The sequence below is a fragment of the Homarus americanus genome, unplaced genomic scaffold (genome assembly GCF_018991925.1).
Source record: "Homarus americanus isolate GMGI-L3 unplaced genomic scaffold, GMGI_Hamer_2.0 scaffold57980, whole genome shotgun sequence".
NCBI classification, from domain to species: Eukaryota; Metazoa; Arthropoda; class Malacostraca; order Decapoda; family Nephropidae; genus Homarus; species Homarus americanus.
Window position 1 is genome coordinate 12,203,672 of NW_024716703.1, and position 22,350 is coordinate 12,226,021.

Sequence of the window (22,350 nt, forward strand, 5' to 3'; positions counted from 1 at the left end):
GCTTTATTTTTAACACAATGCACTTCTCCGTGAAGATTAATGAATGACAAGAGTTGGCACTTCAGCAAGGATTAGCAGCCTGCAGCAAACCTGAAGTAGACAGAAAAACATAAAAAAATTAAGACAACATAATATAGGGCAAAAATCAACCTGACGAGGACCCACACTAGAAGATCCAAAACAAATTTTTCGCATGGTTAAAAATGTAGACAAATGCCTGTGGACAAATATAAAAGTACTTAGTCTAGAGACGAAAATGACGAAACCAGATATTAGATGAACAACAAGAAAGAGAGAAATCAAGAATGGAGGAAACCGCAGTACTTATTGGCCCATACTGGGCAGTCCCGTTTCAAACAAGACAAGTCCCAACCGACAAATTCCCAGCAAAACCCCTAGACAAAACTCAAACAAAAACACACAAAACCCTACAAAACCACCAACTGAACAAAACCTAACATAACAAATACTTAACAAGAAATATGCGAAAATAGAAACGAGCCATCTAAGTTTACCGCATTCAAAGACCACATAAAATTAACATGCACAAGTGAACAAGCATACAATCTGCCTCATGGTAACACACTTACAAAACAGACGAGAGACAGAGGTCACTGAGGTCTCAAAGAGACAATAATATCTAATATCAAAGGATGTAAAATAAAACTTAACAATGATATGGGGTTTTTGTCCGGTGTGGGAATTTTGTTCTAGGTGACACCTGGGGGTTTTTGTCCGGTTGGGATTTTGTCCAGGACTTTTTGTCCTAGGAATTTGTTCGTAGTTTTGTCCCGTATCCTGTCCCGTTGCACCCAACTCATCGCCCACATCCACATTCAAAACCACTGTATGAATACACTAATAGTAAAATTACAACCCTTGTTACAAAATCACCAGAACCAACAAAAAATTTGATATAATACGTTCACAAAATCACGTCTGTATTGTGTTTGCTTGATGAATGGATGGCAAAGGTGAAGGGAGGGGAATAACTCAACAACCTGCCTGACACTGAGAATTCCCAGGTGATTGACTTTCGTGACAGAGGTCACAAGTGCATGTAGCTTAATGTGTATTTGATGAGACACTTAAAGCAAAGGTACAACTACATTCTGTCTGAATGCTAATGAATAAGAAGGAGATCTACCAAATAAAGCCTTTTACTCCCTTTCTCTACTCCAGTGGAAGCCCATGCCTCACACACCACCACACATAACACCCCACCAGAGATGGAGAGGCAAAGGAAGAGATAGAGGCAGGTAAGGAAACAAGGATGAAGGAAAGTGGATGTAGGGGAGGAGGGGGTAAGGGGATGGAGGTAAGGAAGGAGGGATGGGAGGTAAGGAGGAAGGAGGGTAAGGAAAGAGGAGGGAGAGGGAATTTCTGTACGTGAAGATTGAAACAGCTTGGGGGTGGGGTGAGGGAGAGGAGAGAGAGAAGAGAGAGGGAAATAGAGAGAGATATGGAAAGAAACCAAAGGAAAGGAAAGAGAGATAAGGAGAGAAAGCTAACAGGAGACGAGATGAAGAGAAGCAGACAAAGAAGTAAAAGATAAGTGATAACTAAAATGTTAAAAAGGAAATGTAAAGAGAGAGAGAGAGTAATGGAAACGTAAGAGCCATGGCAGAAAGAGAAAGAGCAAAGAGGCTAGGGGAGAACGAAGGAGGATGGAGAGGAGAAGGAAAGCGTATAGAGAAAAAGAAGGAAGGTGGAGGAGAGAAGGAAGAGGATGAGATCGGAAAGAAGGATGAAGGGAAGGAAGGGGATGAGAGAGGGAGAAATACAAAAGGGAGGAGAAAGAAAAAGGAAGGAGGTGGAATCACAGGGAAAGATGGGGAGGGGAGAGGAGAGTGAGGGAAGGGACAGAAGGAAGGGGGGGGGGAACGGAGGAGAGAAGGGGGAAGACGCGTGTTTTTAAGGAGACATCTCTGTGAGAATTCGACAGGGTGCAGTATGACTGAGAGCCTCCAACAGACAGGATGGCAAGACAAAGCCACGGGCCAGATTCATCCTGGGCCCTGACTGACCCAGCAATGACTGACTAGATGGGTGACTGTTTGATTGACAGATGAAGACTGACGATTAAAATGGATGACTGACGACTGATTAAAGGATGACTGACTGATCATTAGATGGATGATTGACTGACTGATTAGAGGATGATTGATTGACTGATTAGATGGAAATAAAACCGATCAACTCGACTGATTAGATGGATGACCGAACCGACTGAATGAATGAACTGACGACTGATCAGATAGATTAACCAATCACTAATCGATTGATGAATCATTAGATGAAGACATCGACTGGTTGATTAGATGGACGACCAACGACCGATTAATGGATGAATCGACCGACCAATTCGGCGGATGACCGATCGACGATCAGACAGACGACTGACCGACCGACAGATGCAACGATCGAAACCAGACAGATGACCGATTGACCGACGAGATGCAAGATTGACCGACTGACGATGACGACTGACCGACTGATTAGATGGATGACCGAATGCATGATTAGATGGAGACCGATTGACCGATTAGATGATGACTGATCACTGGGATTAGATGGAAGACCGACCGACAGATCTTGGTGGATGAATGATAGACAGACGAACGGCGACTACCGACAGATGAGTGACCATCGATTGATTAGAGCAGATGGTGACCACTGACTGATTAGATGGTTGACTGACCGACCGGTTACAGATGGATGACTGACCGAGACTGATTAGATGGATGACTGATTGACTGACTGATTAGATAAACGACTGACTGTCAATCATAATATTTTATACGATGCAGTTGTGATTTTTTTTACGACACACAATTTATTCACGTGAATAGATTTTAAGCGTTGGATATTACACTTAAACAGCAACAAATTTATTTTGAGGAATTTAATGTGCTTTTTTGTTCTTCTATCTACTGTTAAGAAATTGAAAAATAGAAATATAGAGAAGGAAAGTGAAGGGAGAAGGGGAACACACAGACAAAAAGAGGAAGGACAATAAGACAGACGAAGAAAAAACAAAAAGAAGTAAAAGATATATAGGAGGAAGGAAGGAAGGAAAAGAAGAAAAGATGGAAACTAAAGGTGTATTACCCTGTATTGGTGTGACGACTGTACTGGTACTGTACTCGGGTGTGGATGAAGAGCAAGCATCTTACTCCTTAGTCTGGGAGATGTAAACAGATACCAGATACCAGATGAACAACGATGTTATAGAGAAATCCGACTGTGAGAAAAAGATTTAGGTTAATGATAAACAGAATCTAAACCAAGACAACAATGTGTATTTGCTCGGAAACAAGCACGCAACAAAGTACTTGGGTTCAGCAAAGGAGTGTTAGTTACAAGACCAAGGAGTAAGTTATCCTAAACCATATATTGCGCTTGTGAGACCTCACTTGGATTACACGGTTCAGTTTTCGTTACTGCACTACAGAATGGATATATATCCCAAGAAAAAATTAAGAGGAGAATGACAAGATTAATCCCAGGAATTAAACCTTGAGTAAGACAAGAGAAGAAGCATCTTAATTTGCACTTTCGAGAGACGTAGAGCGAGGCGACTGATAGAGGTGTATAAGGGAAGGCAGGCTAAACAAAGGACATACAAAGGTACTCAAACTATCCAACCAGAGCGAACTTGCAACAATGGTTTTAAATTAGACAAATTTAGATTTAGGCGTGAAATAGGTAAACACTAGTTTGGAAACAGAGTAGTGATGAATGGAAACAAGTTACCAAATATCATCAATAACTGAATACTAGATAGAGTCAAAATAGGTTGTATGGACATATGAGCGAGGGGTTGGTGTAACGGACTGCCCATATGGGCCAATAGACCCAGCAGTTTCCATTCTATGTTTTATCTGTTTATAAAAAATCATAATAACAATTGTTTGAAAATAGTGAGTCAGAGAGAGAATTTTGGCTTAGTTGTTCGTACATTTAACATTTTTGACAAGCATGGAGTTGTTCTCTGTATATTCAAACCATATATAAAATGAATATTATGATTGAATTGTTGATAATCATTGAATCATTTAGCGCCTGGGAGCTTACACCTGGCACACCTGATGAACTAAATTATAGGGCTGTTTCATTGCTATAGCACTTGGGGATCTATTCAATCAGCTTCTAAAGCCAGGCATTACGGCACTGAGTTGGCCAAAAATGATGACAGAGAGGTGCTATTACCACCGCAAAGCAGCTCATAACACACAGTGATGACGTATGTGTACGTCCGTCTGAGCGCACACCATCATCATCATCATCATCATCATCATCATCATCACCACATCATCATCATCATCATCATCATCACATCACCATCATCATCATCATCATCATCACATCACCATCATCACCATCACCATATCATCATCATCACCACATCATCATCATCACCACATCATCATCATCATCACCACATCATCATCATCACCATCAACATCATCATCATCATCATCCTCATCATCATCATCATCATCTCATCATCATTATCATCACATCATCATCAACATCATCAACATCATCACCACCCATCATCATCATCATCATCATCATCACCACATCATCATCATCATCACCACATCATCATCACCACAGCATCATCATCATCAACACATCATCATCATCATCACCACCATCACATTAACAATCATCATCATCATCATCAACATCACACCATCATCACCACATCATCATCATCATCATCACCACACATCATCATCATCACCACATCATCATCAATAACACCACCATAATCACACACACCATCACCACACCACCATCATCATTAATAACATCATCACCATCACCACCATATCATACATCAACACCACATCATAATATCATCATCATCATCATCATCACCACACCACCATCATCATATCATCAACATCATCACCATCATCACCACATCATCATCACCAACATCATCACCATCATCATCACCACATCATCATCATCACCACATCATCATCATCAATCACCACACCACCATCACTCCATCACTATTAGACACTGGGCAAGAGGCTCACCTCACCTGGCAACAGAAGAGGTCAGGTGCTGGAGTCACCTGCCTCCCGCAGCGGGATATCATTATCACAAACTTGATGCAAACAAGACGAAGAAGAGGTTTGCAAAAATTTTCAATTCATGTTTGATATGTTTTATTTTCATCCTATTTCTGTCGAGAGTTGTTATTCTGTATGTGTGTTGTGAGTCTGCCTAGTGAAGGAGGACGGACGGGCTGGGGCCAAGGGTGGGAGGAGGACGGGGTGGGGGGGACAATGTAGAGGAGGGGGCAGGGGTAGAGGGCGGGGGGGGTAGAGAGGGCATGAACACTGAGTATGGGAAGGACGGGAGGCAAGAGGACGGGTATGGGGAGGACGGGGTATGGGGGAGGACGGGGGTATGAGGGAGGACGGGGATGGGGAGGGGCGAGGTATGGGGGAGGACGGGGTATGGGGAGGACGGGGCATGGGGCAGACGGGGTATGAGGGAGGACGGGGTATGAGGGAGACGGTATGGGGGACTGGGCATGAGGGAGGACGGGGCAGAGGAGGACGGAAGGAGGACGGGGTATGAGGGGAGGACGGATATGGGCAGGACGGGGTATGGGGAGACGGGGTATGGGGCAAGGACGGGGTATGGGGGAGGACGGGGTATGGGGGAGGACGGGTATGAGGGAGACGATGGGGAAGGACGGTATGAGGGAGGACGGGGGATGAGGGAGGACGGGTAAGAGGACGGGGCATGAGGAGGACGGGGCAATGAGGGAGAACGGGGTATGGGGCAGGCGGCATGAGGGAGGACGGGGTATGGGGGAGGACGAGGTATGGGGAGGACGAGGTATGGGGAGGACGGGGTATGGGGAGGACGGGGCATGGGGAGGACGAGGTATGGGGAGGACGAGGTATGGGGAGGACGGGGTATGGGGAGCAGGACGGGGTATGGGGATGACGAGGTATGAGGAGGACGCATGGGGAGGACGGGGTATGGGGCAGGACGGGGTATGGGGAGGACGGCATGGGGCAGGACGGGGTATGGGGAGGACGGGGTATGGGGCAGGACGGGTATGGGGAGGACGGATATGGGGAAGGACGGGCATGGGGAGGACGAGGGGAGGACGGGGCATGGGGAGGACGGGGCAATGGGGGATGTCGAGGTATGAGGAGACGGGGTATGGGGGAGGACGGGGTATGGGGGGATGACGAGGCATGAGGGAGGACGGGGTATGGGGAGGACGGGGACGAGGGAGGACGGATATGGGGAGGACGGGTAAGGGGAGGACGGGCATGGGGAGGACGGGGCATGGGGAGGACGGGCAGGGGATGTCGAGGTATGAGGAGGACGGTATGGGGAGGACGGGATGTGGGGAGCGAGGAATGAGGGAGGACGGGGTATGGGGGAGGACGGGGTATGGGGGAGGTCGAGGCATGAGGGAGGACGGGGCATGGGGGAGGACGGGTATGGGGAAGGACGAGGTATGAGGAGGACGGGGTATGGGGAGGACGGCATGGGGGATGCAGAGGCATGAGGGAGGACGGGGTATGGGGAGACGGGGCATGGGGGGATGTCGAGGCATGAGGGAGGCAGTATGGGGAGGACGGGGCATGAGGGAGGACGGGATATGGGGCAGGACGGGAAAGGGGGAGGACGGGTATGGGCAGGACGGGGGTATGGGGGAGGACGGGGGCATGAGGGAGGACCGGGCATGGGGCAGGACTTGGGTATGGGGGAGGACGGGGTAAGGAGGACGGGGTATGGGGTAGGACGGGGTATGAGGGGAGGACGGGGTATGAGGGAGGACGGCATGTGGGCAGGACGGGGCATGAGGGAGGAAATGGGTATGGGGAGGCATAAGGGAGGACAGTATGGGGATGACGGCAAGGGGGCAGGACGGGGTATGAGGGAGGACGGGGTATGAGGGAGGACGAGGTATGGGCAGGACGGGGTATGAGGGAGGACGGGGTAATAAGGAGGACGGGGTAAGGGGGAGGACGGGGCATGAGGGAGGACGGACATGAGGCAGGACGGGGTAAGGAGGACGGCATGGGGGAGGACGGGGCATGGGGGAGGACGGGGCATGGGGGAGAACGGGCAATGAGGGAGGACGGGTATGGGGGAGGACGGGGCATGAGGAGGACGGGGTACGAGGGAGGACGGGGTATGGGGCAGGACGGGGCATGAAGGAGAGGAGAGAACGGGTATGGGAGGGGATAGGGAGGAAGGGAGGTCGAGGCATAGGGGGAGGACGAGGTATGGGAGGACGGGAATGGGGAGGACGGGGTATGGGGAGGACGAGGTATGGGGAGGACGAGGCATGGGGAGGACGGGTATGGGGAGGACGGGCATGGGGGAGGACGAGGTATGGGGAGGACGGGGTAAAGGTGACGGGGTATGAGGGAAGACGGTGGTATGTGGGAAGACGAGGTATGGGGAGGACGAGGCATGGGGAGGACGGGGTATGGGGAGGACGGGGTAGGGGGAGGACGAGGTATGGGGGAGGACGAGGAGGGGAGGACGGGGTGGGGGAGGACGGGGTATGAGGGAGGACGGGGCGGGGAGGAGGAGGTATGGGGAGGACGGGGTGTGGGGCAGGACGGGCATGAGGGAGGACGGGCATGGGGGGAGGCCGAGGCATGGGGGAGGACGAGGTATGGGGAGGACGGGGTGGGCAGGACGGGGCATGAGGGAGGACGGGGTATGGGAGAGGACGGGTATGAGGGAGGACGGGGAGGCAGACGAGGTATGGGGGAGGACGGGGCAATGAGGGGAGGACGGGGTATGGGGTAGGACGGGTATGGGGAGGACGAGGATGGGAGGACGGGGGTGGGGAGGACGGGGATGAGGGAGGACGGGGTATGGGGAGGACGAGGCATGGGGAGGACGGGGGTAAGGAGGAGGACGGTGGGGAGGACGGGGTATGAGGGAGGATGGGTAAGGGGAGGACGAGGTATGGGGAGGGACGGGGCAAGGAGGGAGGACGGGGTATGGGGCAGACGGGAGGAGGACGGGTATGGGGAGGACAGGAGGTATGGGGAGGACGGGGTATGAGGGAGGACGGGGTATGGGGCAGGACGGGCAAGGAGGGAGGACGGGTATGGGGGAGGACGAAGAGGGGAGGACGGGTATGGGGAGGACGGGGGAGGGAGGACGGGCATGGGGCAGGACGGGCATGAGGGAGGACGGGTAAGGGGGGAGGACGGAGGCATGGGGGAGGACGGGGTGAGGGAGGACGGGCAAGGAGAGACGGAATGAGGGAGACGGGGCAATGAGGGAGGACGGGGTATGGGGAGATCGGGGCATGAGGAAGGACGGGGTAAGGGGGCAGGATCGGGGTATGGGGGAGGACGAGGTATGGGAGGACGGGTGTGGGCAGGACGGGGTATGAGGGAGGACGGGTATGGGGAGGCGAGGCATGGGGGAGGACGGGGTATGAGGGAGGACGGGCATGAGGGAGGACGGGGCGGGGGAGGACGGGCAATGAGGGAGGACGGGTGGGGGCAGGACGGGGTATGGGGGAGGACGGGGCAGAGGGAGGACGGCATGGGGGAGGACGGGGTATGGGGAGGACGGGGCATGGGGGGACCAAAAGGGAGACGGGCATGGGGGAGGACGGGGTATGAGGGAGGACGGGGAATGAGGGAGGACGGCATGGGGAGGACGGGGTATGAGGGAGGACGGCATGGGGGACGGGGTATGGGGAGGACGGGGAAGTGACGGGGAATGAGGGAGGACGGGGTATGGGGGAGGACGGAATGAGGAGGACGGGGTATGAGGAGGACGGCTATGGGGGAGGATGGGGCATGGGGGAGGACGGGGTAAGGGGACGGGGTAAGGAGGGAGGACGGGGCATGGGGAGGACGGGGCATGGGGCAGGACGGCATGAGGGAGGACGGGTTATGGGGAGGCCGCGGTATGGGGGAGGACGGGGTATGGGGAGGTGAGGTATGAGGGAGGTCGAGGTATGAGGGAGACGGGGTATGGGGCAGGACGGAGTATGGGGAGGACGAGGTATGGGGAGGACGGGGTACAGGAGGACGGGGCATGGGGAGGACAGGGGCAATGAGGAGGACGGGGGTATGGGGAGGACGGGGTAATGAGGGAGGACGGGCATGGGGGAGGACGCATGGGGAGGACGGGGCATGGGGAGGACGGGGTATGGGGAAGGACGGGGCATGAGGGAGGACGGGGATGGGAGGATGCAAGGCATGAGCGAGTGACGGGTATGGGGAGGACGGGGCATGAGGGAGGACGGGTATGGGGAGGACGGGGTACGAGGGAGGACGGGGTAAGGGGAGGACGGGTATGGGGAGGACGGGCATGGGGAGGACGGGGTATGGGGAGGACGGGGCATGAGGGAGGTATGGGGGAGGACGGGGCATGAGGGAGGACGGGCATGAGGGAGGACGGGTATGGGGGAGGACGGGGTATGGGGGAGGCTGAGTGGGGAGGACGGGGTATGGGGGAGGACGGGGTAAGGAGGGAGGACGCAGGGGAGGACGGGTATGGGAGGACGGTACGAGGGAGGACGGGGTATGGGGAGGACGGGGTATGGGAAGGACGGGCATGGGGGAGGACGGGGTATGGGGGAGACGGGGTATGGGGGAGGACGGGGTATGAGAGGACAGTGTGAGGAGGACGGAAGGGTGGGGGCAGGACGGGCATGGGGGAGGACGGGGTATGGGAGGTCGAGGTATGAGGAGGACGGGTATGGGGAGGACGGGGTATGGGCAGGACGGGGAAGAAGACGGGGTATGGGGGAGGACGGAGCATGAGGGAGGACGGGTATGGGGCAGGGACGAGGTATGGGGAGGACGCAGAGGGAGGACGGGCATGGGGGAGGACGAGGCATGAGGGAGGACGGGGTATGGGGCAGGACGGGGTATGGGGAGGATGGGCATGAGGGAGGACGGGGGCAGGGGAGGACGGGGCATGAGGAGGACGAGGTATGGGGGAGGACGAGGCATGGGGAGGACGGGAATGAGGGAGGACGGGGCATGGGGGAGGACGGGGTATGGGGCAGGACGGGGTATGGGGGGAGGACGGGTATGGGGGCAGGACGAGGTATGGGGAGGACGGTAGTATGAGGGAGGACGGGGTATGGGGGACGGGGTTTGGGGAGGTCGAGGTATGGGGGAGGACGGGGGCATGGGGGAGGCAGAGGCATGAGGGAGGACGGGCATGGGGCAGGACGAGGGAGGACGGGGCAAGGGGAGGACGGCAAGGGGGTAGGACGAGTATGGGGGAGGACGGGGCAATGAGGGAGGACGGGCAAGGGGTAGGACGGGGTTTGGGGGAGGTCGAGGCAGGGGGAGGACGGGGTATGGGGAGGTCGAGGCATGAGGGAGGACGGGGTATGGGGGGACGGGGTATGGGGGAGGACGGGGGCATGAGGGAGGACGGGCATGGGGGAGGACGGGGTATGGGGGATGTCGAGGTACAGGAGGACGGGGGTATGGGGGAGGACAGGTATGGGGAGGACGGGTATGGGGCAGGACGAGGTGATGGGGAGGACGAGGCATGAGGGAGGACGGGGCATGGGGGGAGGACGGGGTATGGGGGAGGACGAGGTAAGGGGGAGGACGGGGTATGGGGGGAGGCCGAGGCATGAGGGAGGACGGGGTATGGGGGCAGGACGGGCATGGGGAGGATGGGGTATGAGGAGGACGGGGATGGGGAGGACGGGGATGGGAGGGCAGAGGAGGACGGGGTATGGGGCAGGACGGGGTATGGGGAGGACGGGGTATGAGGGAGGACGGGGTATGGGGAGGACGGGGTATGGGGGAGTCGAGGTATGAGGGAGGACGGGTGGGGAGAGGACGGTATGAGGAGGACGCATGGGGGAGGACGGGGTGCAGGACGGGTATGAGGGAGGACGAGGTATGAGGGAGGACGGGCATGGGGGAGGACGGGGTATGGGGAGGACGGGGGCATGGGGAGGACGGGGTATGAGGGAGGACGGGGTATGGGGAGGACGGGGTATGGGGGAGGTCGAGGTATGAGGGAGGACGGGGTATGGGGGAGGACGGGGTATGAGGGAGGACGGGTATGGGGAGGACGGGGGTATGAGGGAGGACGGGTATGGGGGAGGACGGGTATGGGGAGGATGCATGGGGAGGACGGGGTATGGGGGAGGATGGGGCATGGCAGATGAGGGGAGGACGAGGTATGAGGGAGGACGGGGCATGGGGAGGACGGGGCATGGGGAGACGGGCATGGGGAGGCCGAGGTATGAGGGAGGACAGCAATGGGGGGAGGACGAGGTATGAGGGAGGACGGGGCATGGGGGAGGACGGGGCATGAGGGAGGACGGGGTATGGGGGAGGACGGGGTAAGGAGGGAGGACGGGGTATGAGGGAGGAGGGTATGGGGGAGGACGGGGTATGAGGGAGGACGGGGTATGGGGGGAGGACGGGTATGGGGAGGACGGGGTATGGGGGGAGGACGAGGTATGGAGGACTGCATGGGGAGACGAGGTATGAGGGGAGGACGGGGCATGGGGGAGGGACAGTATGGGGGGAGGACGGGGCATGGGGAGGACGGGGTATGGGGAGGACGGATGAGGGAGGACGGGGTATGGGGGAGGACGGGGTATGGGGAGGACGGGGCATGAGGAGGACGGGGGGAGGACGGGGCATGAGGGAGGACGGGGTATGGGGGAGGACGGGGTATGGGGAGGACGGGGTATGGGGGAGGACGGGGATAGGGAGGACGGGGCATGAGGGAGGACGGGGTATGGGGAGGACGGGGTATGAGGGAGGACGGGGCATGGGGAGGACGGGCATGGGGAGGACGGGGTGATGGGGGAGACCGGAGGTATGAGGGAGGACGGGTATGGGGAGGACGGGGTATGGGGAGGGACGGGGTATGGGGAGGACGGGGCATGGGGAGAACGAGGATGAAGGAGGACGGGGTATTGGGCAGGACGGGATGGGGAGGACGGGTATGGGGGAGGACGGGCATGAGGGGAGGACGGGGTGGGGAGGTCGAGGTATGAGGGAGGACGGGGGGGGGAGGACGGGGTATGGGGGAGAACGAGGTATGAGGGAGGACGGGGTATTGGGCAGGACGGGCATGGGGGAGGACTATGCATGGGGAGATGCATGAGGGAGGACGGGGCATGGGGCAGGACGGGGCATGGGGAGGACTCAGGCATGGGGAGGACGGGCATGAGGGAGGACGGGCATGGGGGAGGACGGGGCATGAGGAGGACGGGGTATGAGGGAGACGAAGTATGAGGGAGGACGGGGCATGAGGGAGACGAGGTATGAGGGAGGACGGTATGGGGGAGGACGGGGTATGGGGAGAACGAGGTATGAGGGGAGGACGGGGTATTGGGCAGGACGGCATGGGAGGACGGCGTATGGGGAGGACGGGTATGAGGGGAGGACGGGGTATGGGGGGAGGACGAGGTATGAGGGGAGGACGGGGTATGGGGGAGGACGGGGTATGGGGGGAGAACGAGGTATGAGGGAGGACGGTATTGGGCAGGACGGGGTATGGGGAGGACTATGTATGGGGGAGGACGGGGTATGAGGGAGGACGGGGTATGGGGGAGGTCGAGGTATGAGGGGAGGACGGGCATGGGGGGAGGACGGGTATGGGGAGAACGAGGCAGAGGAGAGGAATGGGTATTGGGCAGGACGGGGTATGGGGAGGACCTATGATGGGGAGGACGGGGTATGAGGGAGGACGGGTATTGGGCAGGACGGGTATGGGGAGGACATGATGGGGAGGACGGCATGAGGGAGGACGGGCATGGGGGAGGACGGGGTATGGGGAGGACGGGGTATGGGGAGATCGAGGCATGAGGGAGGACGGCGTATGGGGAGGACGGGGCATGAGGGAGGACGGGGTAAGGAGGGAGACTGAGGTATGAGGGAGGACGGGGTGGGGAGGACGGGGTGGGGGAGAACGAGGTATGAGGGAGGACGGGGTATTGGGCAGGACGGGGAAAGTGAGGGAGGACGGGGTATGGGGGTGGTCGAGGCATGAGGGAGGACGGGGCATGGGGAGGTCGAGGTATGAGGGGAGGATGGGTATTGGGCAGGACGGGGTATGGGGGAGGACGGGGTGGGGGGAGGCCGAGGTCTGAGGGAGGATGGGGCATGAGGGAGGTCGAGGTATGAGGGAGGATGGGGTATGGGGCAGGACGGGGTATGGGGGAGGACGGGGTATGGGGGAGGCCGAGGTATGAGGGAGGTCGATGTGGGAGGATGGGGCATTGGGCAGGACGGGGCATGGGGAGGACGGGTATGGGGGGAGGACGGGGTATGAGGGAGGACGGGGTATGGGGGAGGTCGAGGTATGAGGGAGGACGGGCATGGGGCAGGACGGGGTATGGGGCAGGACGGGGTATGGGGAGGTCGAGGGCATGAGGAGGATGGGTATTGGGCAGGACGGGGTATGGGGGGAGGACGGGGTATGGGGGAGGTCGAGGTATGAGGGAGGACGGGGTATGGGGAGGTCGAGGTATGAGGAGGATGGGGTATTGGGCAGACGGGGTATGGGGGAGGACGGGGTATGGGGGAGGTCGAGGCATGAGGGAGGATGGGTATGAGGGAGGTCGAGGCATGAGAGAGGATGGGGTATGGGGCAGGACGGGGTATGGGGAGGACGGGCAAGGGGGGAGGACGGGGGTATGGGGGAGGTCGAGGCATGGGGGAGGTCGAGGTATGAGGGAGGTCGATGTATGAGGGAGGATGGGGCATTGGGCAGGACGGGGTATGGAGGAAGGGGTATGGGGGAGGACGGGTATGAGGAGGACGGGGTATGGGGAGGACGGGGTATGGGGAGGACGGGGTATGGGGGAGAACGAGGTATGAGGGGAGGACGGGTATTGGGCAGGACGGGGTATGGGGAGGACGGTATGAGGGAGGATGGGGTATGGGGAGGTCGAGGTATGAGGGAGGACGGGGTATGGGGGAGGTCGAGGTATGAGGGAGGACGGGGTATGGGGCAGGACGGGGATGGGGCAGGACGGGGTATGGGGAGGTCGAGATATGAGGGAGGATGGGGTATGGGGAGGTCGAGGATGAGGGAGGATGGGTATGGGGGAGGACGGGGTATGAGGGAGGATGGGGCATGGGGAGGTCGAGGTATGAGGGAGGATGGGGTATGGGGGAGGTCGAGGTATGAGGGAGGACGGGGTATGGGGAGGTCGAGGTATGAGGGAGGACGGTATGGGGCAGGACGGGGTATGGGGCAGGACGGTATGGGGAGGACGGGGTATGGGGCAGGACGGGGTATGGGGCAGGACTACGTATGGGGAGGACGGGGTATGAGGGAGGACGGGGGGGGAGGCCGAGGTATGAGGGAGGACGGGGTATGGGGCAGGACGGGGAGGGGCAGGACGGGGTATGGGGAGGACGGGGTATGGGGGGAGGTCGAGGAGGGAGGATGGGGTATGGGGAGGTCGAGGTATGAGGGAGGATGGGTATTGGGCAGGAGACGGGGTATGGGGGAGGACGGGGTATGGGAGGTCATATGGGGGAGGACGGGGTATGAGGGAGGATGGGGTATGGGGAGGTCGAGGTATGAGGGAGCATGGGGTATTGGGCAGGACGGGGTATGGGGGAGGACTGTCATTAAAATTTTTAGTTTTAATAATAATAAAAATAATGTGGGGCTCAAAGATTATATAATACAAACGTCTTTTTGTACAATCGTTATTCGTAGTTATATTTACAAATAATTTATATAGATTCCTGCATTTTTCACCTAGATGTTTGTTAATTATATTCCCTTGACAACAGACAACATTGATTTTCAGTCATTATATAAATGATAGATCATAGAAATGGTCTGAACACAAAGTGGTTCCTCATATACGTTGGTGAAATAATTAAATATTTCTTTTTTAATGTACCTGAGAATTGATTATTTTTCCTTTTTATATCATTACTTAGATAACGTATTATTCAACTATAAATTATTTATAGTTGTCTGACTTTTATCTTAATTTTTCTCCTGTTTATTTTTTTTTAATTAAGTATAAGTTACCGATATTCAGTCTACGCCAGATACACCTCAAGTATGAAGAACCGTATCAGTCCTTGCGAACCATATTGTGTATACTCATTGACTCGAGTATATGTATAAACCTAAACTTGGTTTCCCCAAACCCTGTCATTACTCAAACATCCACGACCCACGAATGGCAAGGAATGGTATGATGTTTTGTCTATTTTTGAAGCCTCTCTCTCTCTCTCTCTCTCTCTCTCTCTTACTAGATGAAATTTAATGTTTGCAAGGAATAATTTCAAGGTCAGAGACATAATTGTACCGCGGCGGGAAGTTGAAACTGCATTATATAAGCCGAGTGTAACCAGGACTTAAATGACTTCCACGTGTTTGACTCACAACACTGAACGTGATGTATAAGTAACTTGAAGCAATTTACAGTGCCCCCCAGTGACATATCTCCCGAGGGCTGTGTGTGGATGCTGTGGCCGACATCTCCCGGGGGGTCGATAGGAAGGTGTTTTCCCTCATTATCTCCCACAGGTATAAAATTCCCAGCCAGCATCACGCACAGGATATTGCACGTAAGAGATCGTGATTACCAAAATACTCTCACCTGGCTCCGTTACCAGCTTTCATTGATTACCAACAGCCAAGGTGCGTGTGCATGAGTGCGTGCGGAGCCGGCAGGTGCCCTCAGGTAGGTAGGCAGGCAGGTGGTGGTCGAGCCCAACACCGCACCTTTATCACCTCGTCCCCGACACTGACACCCACAACCTCCCAGGCACTTACCTCTGGTCTTTGTCAGTGTGGGCCTCCTCCTCCTCCTCCTCCTCCTCCTCCTCCTCCTCCTCCTCCCCCCCTTTTCATCATCATTTTCATTACCATCTTCCTCCTTCTCCTCCTCAGAGTTACAGTAATGACTACCTGGCGTCACCCCCTTATATTGCAATTGCAACTCTTACTGCTGTTACTTATAGATGTTCCTTCTGTTCCGTTGATGTTTGTGCTGTTCTGGTTACTACTTTTGCTAAGTTGCTATTGCTGTTTTTATTGTTGTTACTTCTACCACTGCTCTTGGGTCTGTTAATGCTGCTAATGTAGTTATTGATATTAATGATGTAATAACTTTAATGCTACTGCTATTAATGCTGTTAATACTAGTGATGTTGTTATTACTGTTAATGCTGTTAAAGTGAGTTTTGTCATTAAAGCTGTTAATTTTGTTATTGTTGTTAATGTTCTATGCACGGCGATACTTTTGAAGATAGAGTTGAACTACAAGCCCGGCCTGAGAACCACAGCTTGTTGCTAATAAAACATATTATAGTACTCATAAACCGGACGTATTCCATATAACATACCAGTAGTGCACAGAGGTAACACATAAATATAGTATACTGGTCTAACGCAAATAACGTAATATATGGGCCATAACGCATATAACGTAACATATGGCCGTAACAAATTTAACGCAATATGTGGGTTTATATGATGATATTTCCTTCGGAACACATGACGCATTATATTAGCGTAAATAACGAAATAATCTGCATAACGTTCTTTATATAATGTAATATGTAGTCACAGCACCTATAACATAATATACATGTGTAAATTACATGATGGACGCACATAACGTAATATACAGTATATCTCTAATGCATAAAATATAATATAAAAAGTAACACGTAACCTATTATATGGGTTTAAAGCATATAACATAAAATATGGATGTAACATATAGAACCTGCTATATGACCGTAGCGAGTATTGTATGAGTGTGAATAACAAAATAGAAGCGTAATGTATATATTAATTTGGTTAATTATGTTTACTTTTGTTTATACTACTCCAAGAGAAATACTTGAAATGTACAGGAAAAGAAAAATTAGATACTTTAGTCATATAATTAGGGATGAGGAGATAATAACAGAACTATTAATGGGCAAAGTTGAGGGTAGGAGGGCCAGAGACTGGGATAGATGAATGAAATTAAAAACTGGGTCCCCAGAGGTACTAAAAGTATCCAAAGGAGCGAACTCGTAGCAATTATTTTAAATTAGCCAAATTTAGATTTAGGCGCCAGATAGATAACACTGGTTTGGAAATAGAGTAGTGGAAGAGTGGAACAAGTTACCAAACATCATCATTAACTCGTATACGCTGGATAGCTTCAAACATAGGTTGGATGGATTATGAGCAATAGGGGTTGGGTGTAAACGGGAGTGCCCAGTAAGGGCCAATAGACCCGCTGCAGTTTTCCCCATTCTTATGTTCTTATTTTAGAGGATTGGTTAAAACAGCCCGAGAACGTTTAGAGTGGAGGATTGTGGTCGCCAACCCTCAGAGTTTTATATGGTTAATGATAGTGATGTTATTAATGCTATAATTACTGTTATTACTTATACGGCTGTTTGTTCTCTTACTTCTGTTAATGCTGTTATTTTCGTTAATGCTCTTATTAATATTAATAAAGCTACTGTTGTTTATACAGCTGTTAATGCTATTACCTTTAATACTGATAATGCTGTTCTGGTATATCTGTTATGGCTGTTGTTGCTGTTAATGTTGTCATTTTACTTGCCCTCCCCATCCTTTCTTTTAAGTTGCTTCTATTGTCACTACTGTCGACTTCGCTCTTCTCATTACACTTGCTACTGTTGCTGTTGCTCCTTCTGTTATTGCTGCTGTATGCTGTTTTCCCTCTTTTGTGACTTTTATTGACTACCGTTGCCTGTAAACTTTTTTTGCCGTTACTCCTCTTGCTGTTGTCAACGGTACTGTCGCTGGTATCTCCTCTGTTATTTTTGCTGTCACTTCTATTATTGCCGTGTATATAGAAGCTGCTGCTGCTGCTGCTCCTCTATGCGGCATTCAGTGACTATTGCCTCATAGTCAATATCTGCGACTGTTGTTGGCTTTGGGGCCGAAGATCTCGTTCCCTGAGGCAAAGTAATGCCGACCTAAGCAACGTAGCTTCTGGGCTGTTGCTTCTGTTCAGATAACACTCGGTCAGTATTGCGTAGAAGCATTTTGCACTTTGTCTCATACCGCCAGAGGCTGTGAACACCAGAGGAATGAAGTTGCCTTGATCCACATTTTGAATTCTCTCCGTTTCTCTTGTGTGCAGCCTCGAGAGATAGGTTACGGTGACATGCGGCCATTGGATCGAAAATCCTGATGTCAACGAAGGCTCACTGTCCCCGCGTCCAGAACCATCGGGCCCTGACGTCCTCACGGGCTTCGTTGGATGTGTTGGAAGTCCTGTGATGGAGATTTTCACCGTCCAATGAAAGGATGGTCGGTTCCACCGTGACATCGTGGCAGATTTCCTTCAACACATTTGCTGTGAGATCCCTTACTTCGTCATGCCTCATACATACGAAGCCCCCTTTCTTGCACACCATGGCGTGGTCGATGTCGTAGGATGAGCCACACACGCATTGGATGGGCATTTGTAAATTCTTGTTTTTTAAGGCTGAAGCATTTTGCCCCTATCGGTAACGATGTTCGCCAGTTCGAGGCGCCCCACCTCCTGCGCCTGGCAAGTGCTGCATCAGTTGTTGAAGTTTATCACTGTGGGTGTGCTGCCGTTCTGTAATAATGGGATGTCGAATCTTGTTTGATTCGTTGGTATCCACCTCGCTTGGTGCATTCTGAGCTACTATGTGTTCAGTGGTAGTGCAAAGAGTGACTCTTCTGCTGGGGTTAAGAGAAGACGTTTCCCTAGTGTTGGGATAAAAGCGACCCTGGTGGCTTATTCCAGAGGGTGGAAGAGGGTCCGATATCGAGGATAGTGCGCATCAGGTAATTCCAGCGATGTTTGACTCCATGTGTGAATGCCGCAAATGCCGGATGTGGCTCTGTTTTAAGAATATCAGACAGAGCTTGAATTTCCTTCATCTATTCATTTACCTTTCCCGTTACGTACTCGGTTTTGAAATCATTCGTCCCGATTACCGTACCTAGGTGTCTTTGGTCCTCCTTTGTTATTTTGATCTCACTTCCGTTGAACACCTCTATAGTGGTGTTCTGGTTTCACAATGATGAAGGACTTGCTGGCATTTGGGTGGTACCCTGTTTGTGGACCACGTGATGTTACCAGGTCCCACCACTTTTTGATATCCTCAACTTTTCCTGCTCCTGTTAGGTCATCAGCATATGCCACTTCCTTAACCTTGGTTGTTTCATAGTTTATTGTGTGTTGGAACACGGATAGGCCGAGTGCATATATTGCCATGGCAACGGGGTCACCCTGCGTTGTCCCCGCAGTTGACTGTATGGTGGTATCTCCTTTTAGAACCTATTTAGCTTGTTATATAGAGGTCTATCGGATTCCTGTAGGTGTTTTCAACATACTTTGCAAAGCTTGGACACTTGAACTTGGTGTTGTGCAGTGTAGCCTTGCGGTTGATTATGTTGAATGTATTGGAAGCGTCAACAATCATGCTGCTCAAATATCTTTCTCATGGCGTGAATGACAGCTTCACCCCCAGCTTGGTGGCCAGCACATACTTGCAGGTTCCCTGCAGCTGCCCTTACATCAACATTAACGACCTCCATTACGCATCTTCCAATGATCCGTCTCAGCACTTCTCCCACCCCTATAGGCCCACATCCTGGATTTTTATCCAGGCCGTCAGAGCTTGTAGGTGACAGCATCAAGAGGTTGTTAGCTTTCTTGCAAGGGCGGCGGTGGCATTGCACAGATCCTTTGCTGCGTCGCCAGCATATTAGTGCTGAGGATGACTCTCCACCCGTCTTCATCCAGGCCTGAAGGGCCTGCCTCTCTCTGTGTTATTTTCTCGAACATGACAGCCTTTGGAGAGATATAATCACCCTGGAACCTGATGTCTTCCTCTGCATTTGCAGGGGGATGTTTTTCCTTCAGTTACTGTAAGTTCTATTGGCAACACACCACCAGAAGATTTCTCTGTGAGAGATCTTACCACCGAGGACACTGTCTTTTCTCACTCGCATCTTATTACCAAATTTTCTGGCAACATACTCATTGACTTGCTTTCCATCTTCTGTGAATTTTAGTCTCCCCTGCAGTGTTCTTGCTTCGCGTAGGAGATCATGAAGAGCCTCGTCCTGCCACATTGTCAGTCTTCTCTTCATTGCTGCCACATTTTCCTTGCACTTTCTCCTTGCGTGTGTTTTCTGGCTGAATAGATGGGGTAATATTGCCAGTATTGAAGAGCTAATGGGGCCAAAGAGCTGTCCCGAGTGTAATTGTATATGAGGCGAGTCATCTCCCTGATCATTTCTTTGGTGGCCCCACACTTAGGTGGTTCGAAGAGGTTAGTTGGGGACCACCTGACAACATCTGAATAGGCTTCTTTGACCCACTTCTCGTCATCTCTCCCCGACAAGCCTTTCCAATGTATTGACTCGGTGTCATACACCTCATGTACAGTATTTTCCGACTAAGTGGGTTCACTGCTATCGTCCGGGATGTCGTCCTCATGTGACGGATCCCTGCCCAGGGGATTCTGACAGCTGGTCTCTTTCCTACAACCCACACATCCTATGTTATTTCTCACACAAATACAGGGTGTGCATTTCTGGTTCCGGTCAGAGCAAGGACACTCACACTACTACTACTACTACAACTACACCGCTTAATTACCTCCCGCTACCCCCCCTCAGGTGCGACACGTCTCACCTGTCCTCGTAAAGGTGTCTCCGTAGCCCAGGTAGAATTGATAGGCCTCCGGTGTGAGATTACTGTCAATATTTACCTGACAGCTAGTGGGGGCTTAGTGGGACCCAGCCACCTGCTGATCCACCAGTTGGGTGAGATGGCACGTCCTTCCTCCTCACCCTCACCCGTCACCCATCAGAGTCCCCCATGTCACTCGTCAGTCACCCACTGATCATCCAACAATCATCCACTAATCACCAGTATTCCAGAAAAAGTTAATCAGTCATCCTTCAGTCACCCGTCAATCACTACATCAATCCTTAATAGTCATACACCAGTCATCAGTCAGTCCTTCTTCAGTCACCCACCAGTCACCTCATAGCCACCCACCAGTCACCTGTAAAAGTCCCTATTTGACCTTGACAACAGTTTTAGCAGCAGTCCCCACCCGTCCCCCCTGCAGCTCACTACCCAGGACTCACCCCTCACCCATCCCCCCTCCCCGCCGCTGTGATGAGGGACTATTGACACCGTAATAGGCTAGAATTAGACGTACATGGAGTTGGTCGAGGCAAAACAGCTCCATACCTTCGACCTCCATAACGACGAGACTCACGTGTGTTTTGGTAGTATTTTGAACAGTAATGATCCTCTCCCCTTAACACGATAAACCCCAGAGAAAGTTGCCAGTTTCCTAAGGAGCGCTTTGAAGGTCTACATCCGAGGGTATTGTACATCCATCATTATTACTAAGGAGATAAAACTTCACCGTTGTGTGTTTTGCGCACTTGAAGTCACCTGATATTGATTTAACAAGTATGCTGATGGTAATTAGTTCTTCATGATACTAAGGGGTATTTTCAAGATGAGGACGAGGATGGGCTCGGTGGCGCTCTGAGCCATTGACGGAAATTTGATCATGAAGATGTTGAAAGGCACTGACAAAAGAGGAGAGATACCTGCTATCCTTGAGACGTTTTCATAGGTTCGGATATGTCCAACAAAAAACTGAAGCAATAATTGTTACAATTCTGCTAAAATACACCGAAACCTTTTTTGAATACTTATGTGAAAACTTTCCGTCAAACATTAGGTGATTTTTGAGTCAACCGATTGTCTCATAGCAATTTATCACTTCACAGAATATACCATCAGCATCATGGAACAGCCTTGAGAATCTTTAAAATTTACCTGGTGAATTCTTACAACCAAAAGAAATTAATAAATATTGTACGTCTCTCGTTATATTCGTGGCGTGATTACCATCTGTCTTGTAAACATGGAGTTGACCATGAGTGTCTCGCAGCCGTTCGTGGAGAGGAAGAAACTATTGCAATACTGAAAAGATTGGAAACACCTATGATTTCCTGATGTTAGAGCGAAGATCCATTTGCCCCAGACGCGTTAAAAAGGGGGCAGTGAAACTATCCATACAAGTTTTACAATCATCTTTTAGATCTTCGAATCACCTGTTGCCTTGCGAGGTCTTAGTATCACCTGTTGAACTAGGAGGTCTTAGAATCACCCGCTGTCTTGGGAAGGCTTCAGAATCACCTGTTGTCTTGGGAAATCTTAGAATTACCTATTGCCTTCCGAGGTCTTAGAATCACCTGTTGTCTTGGAAGGTCTTAGAATTACCCGTTGTCTTGGGAAATCTCAGAATCACCTATTGTCTTGGGAGGTCTTAGAATCACCTGTTGTCTTGGGAG

At 52.6% G+C, this 22,350-nt stretch overlaps 1 protein-coding gene across 1 annotated transcript in view; it reads left to right on the forward strand.

The window, feature by feature from the left end:
* Window positions 1–7,543: 7,543 nt before the first annotated feature.
* The window catches only part of LOC121858383, a gene marked incomplete at its 5' end in the record, with an annotated part of 53,601 nt that continues 38,794 nt past the window's right edge, over window positions 7,544–22,350 (forward strand). The window contains 3 exons of the mRNA XM_042354826.1: window positions 7,544–7,567; window positions 8,122–8,153; window positions 13,747–13,864. Of these exons, the coding sequence (XP_042210760.1) occupies window positions 7,544–7,567; window positions 8,122–8,153; window positions 13,747–13,864 (174 nt within the window). The remainder of the gene's footprint in view (window positions 7,568–8,121; window positions 8,154–13,746; window positions 13,865–22,350) is intronic.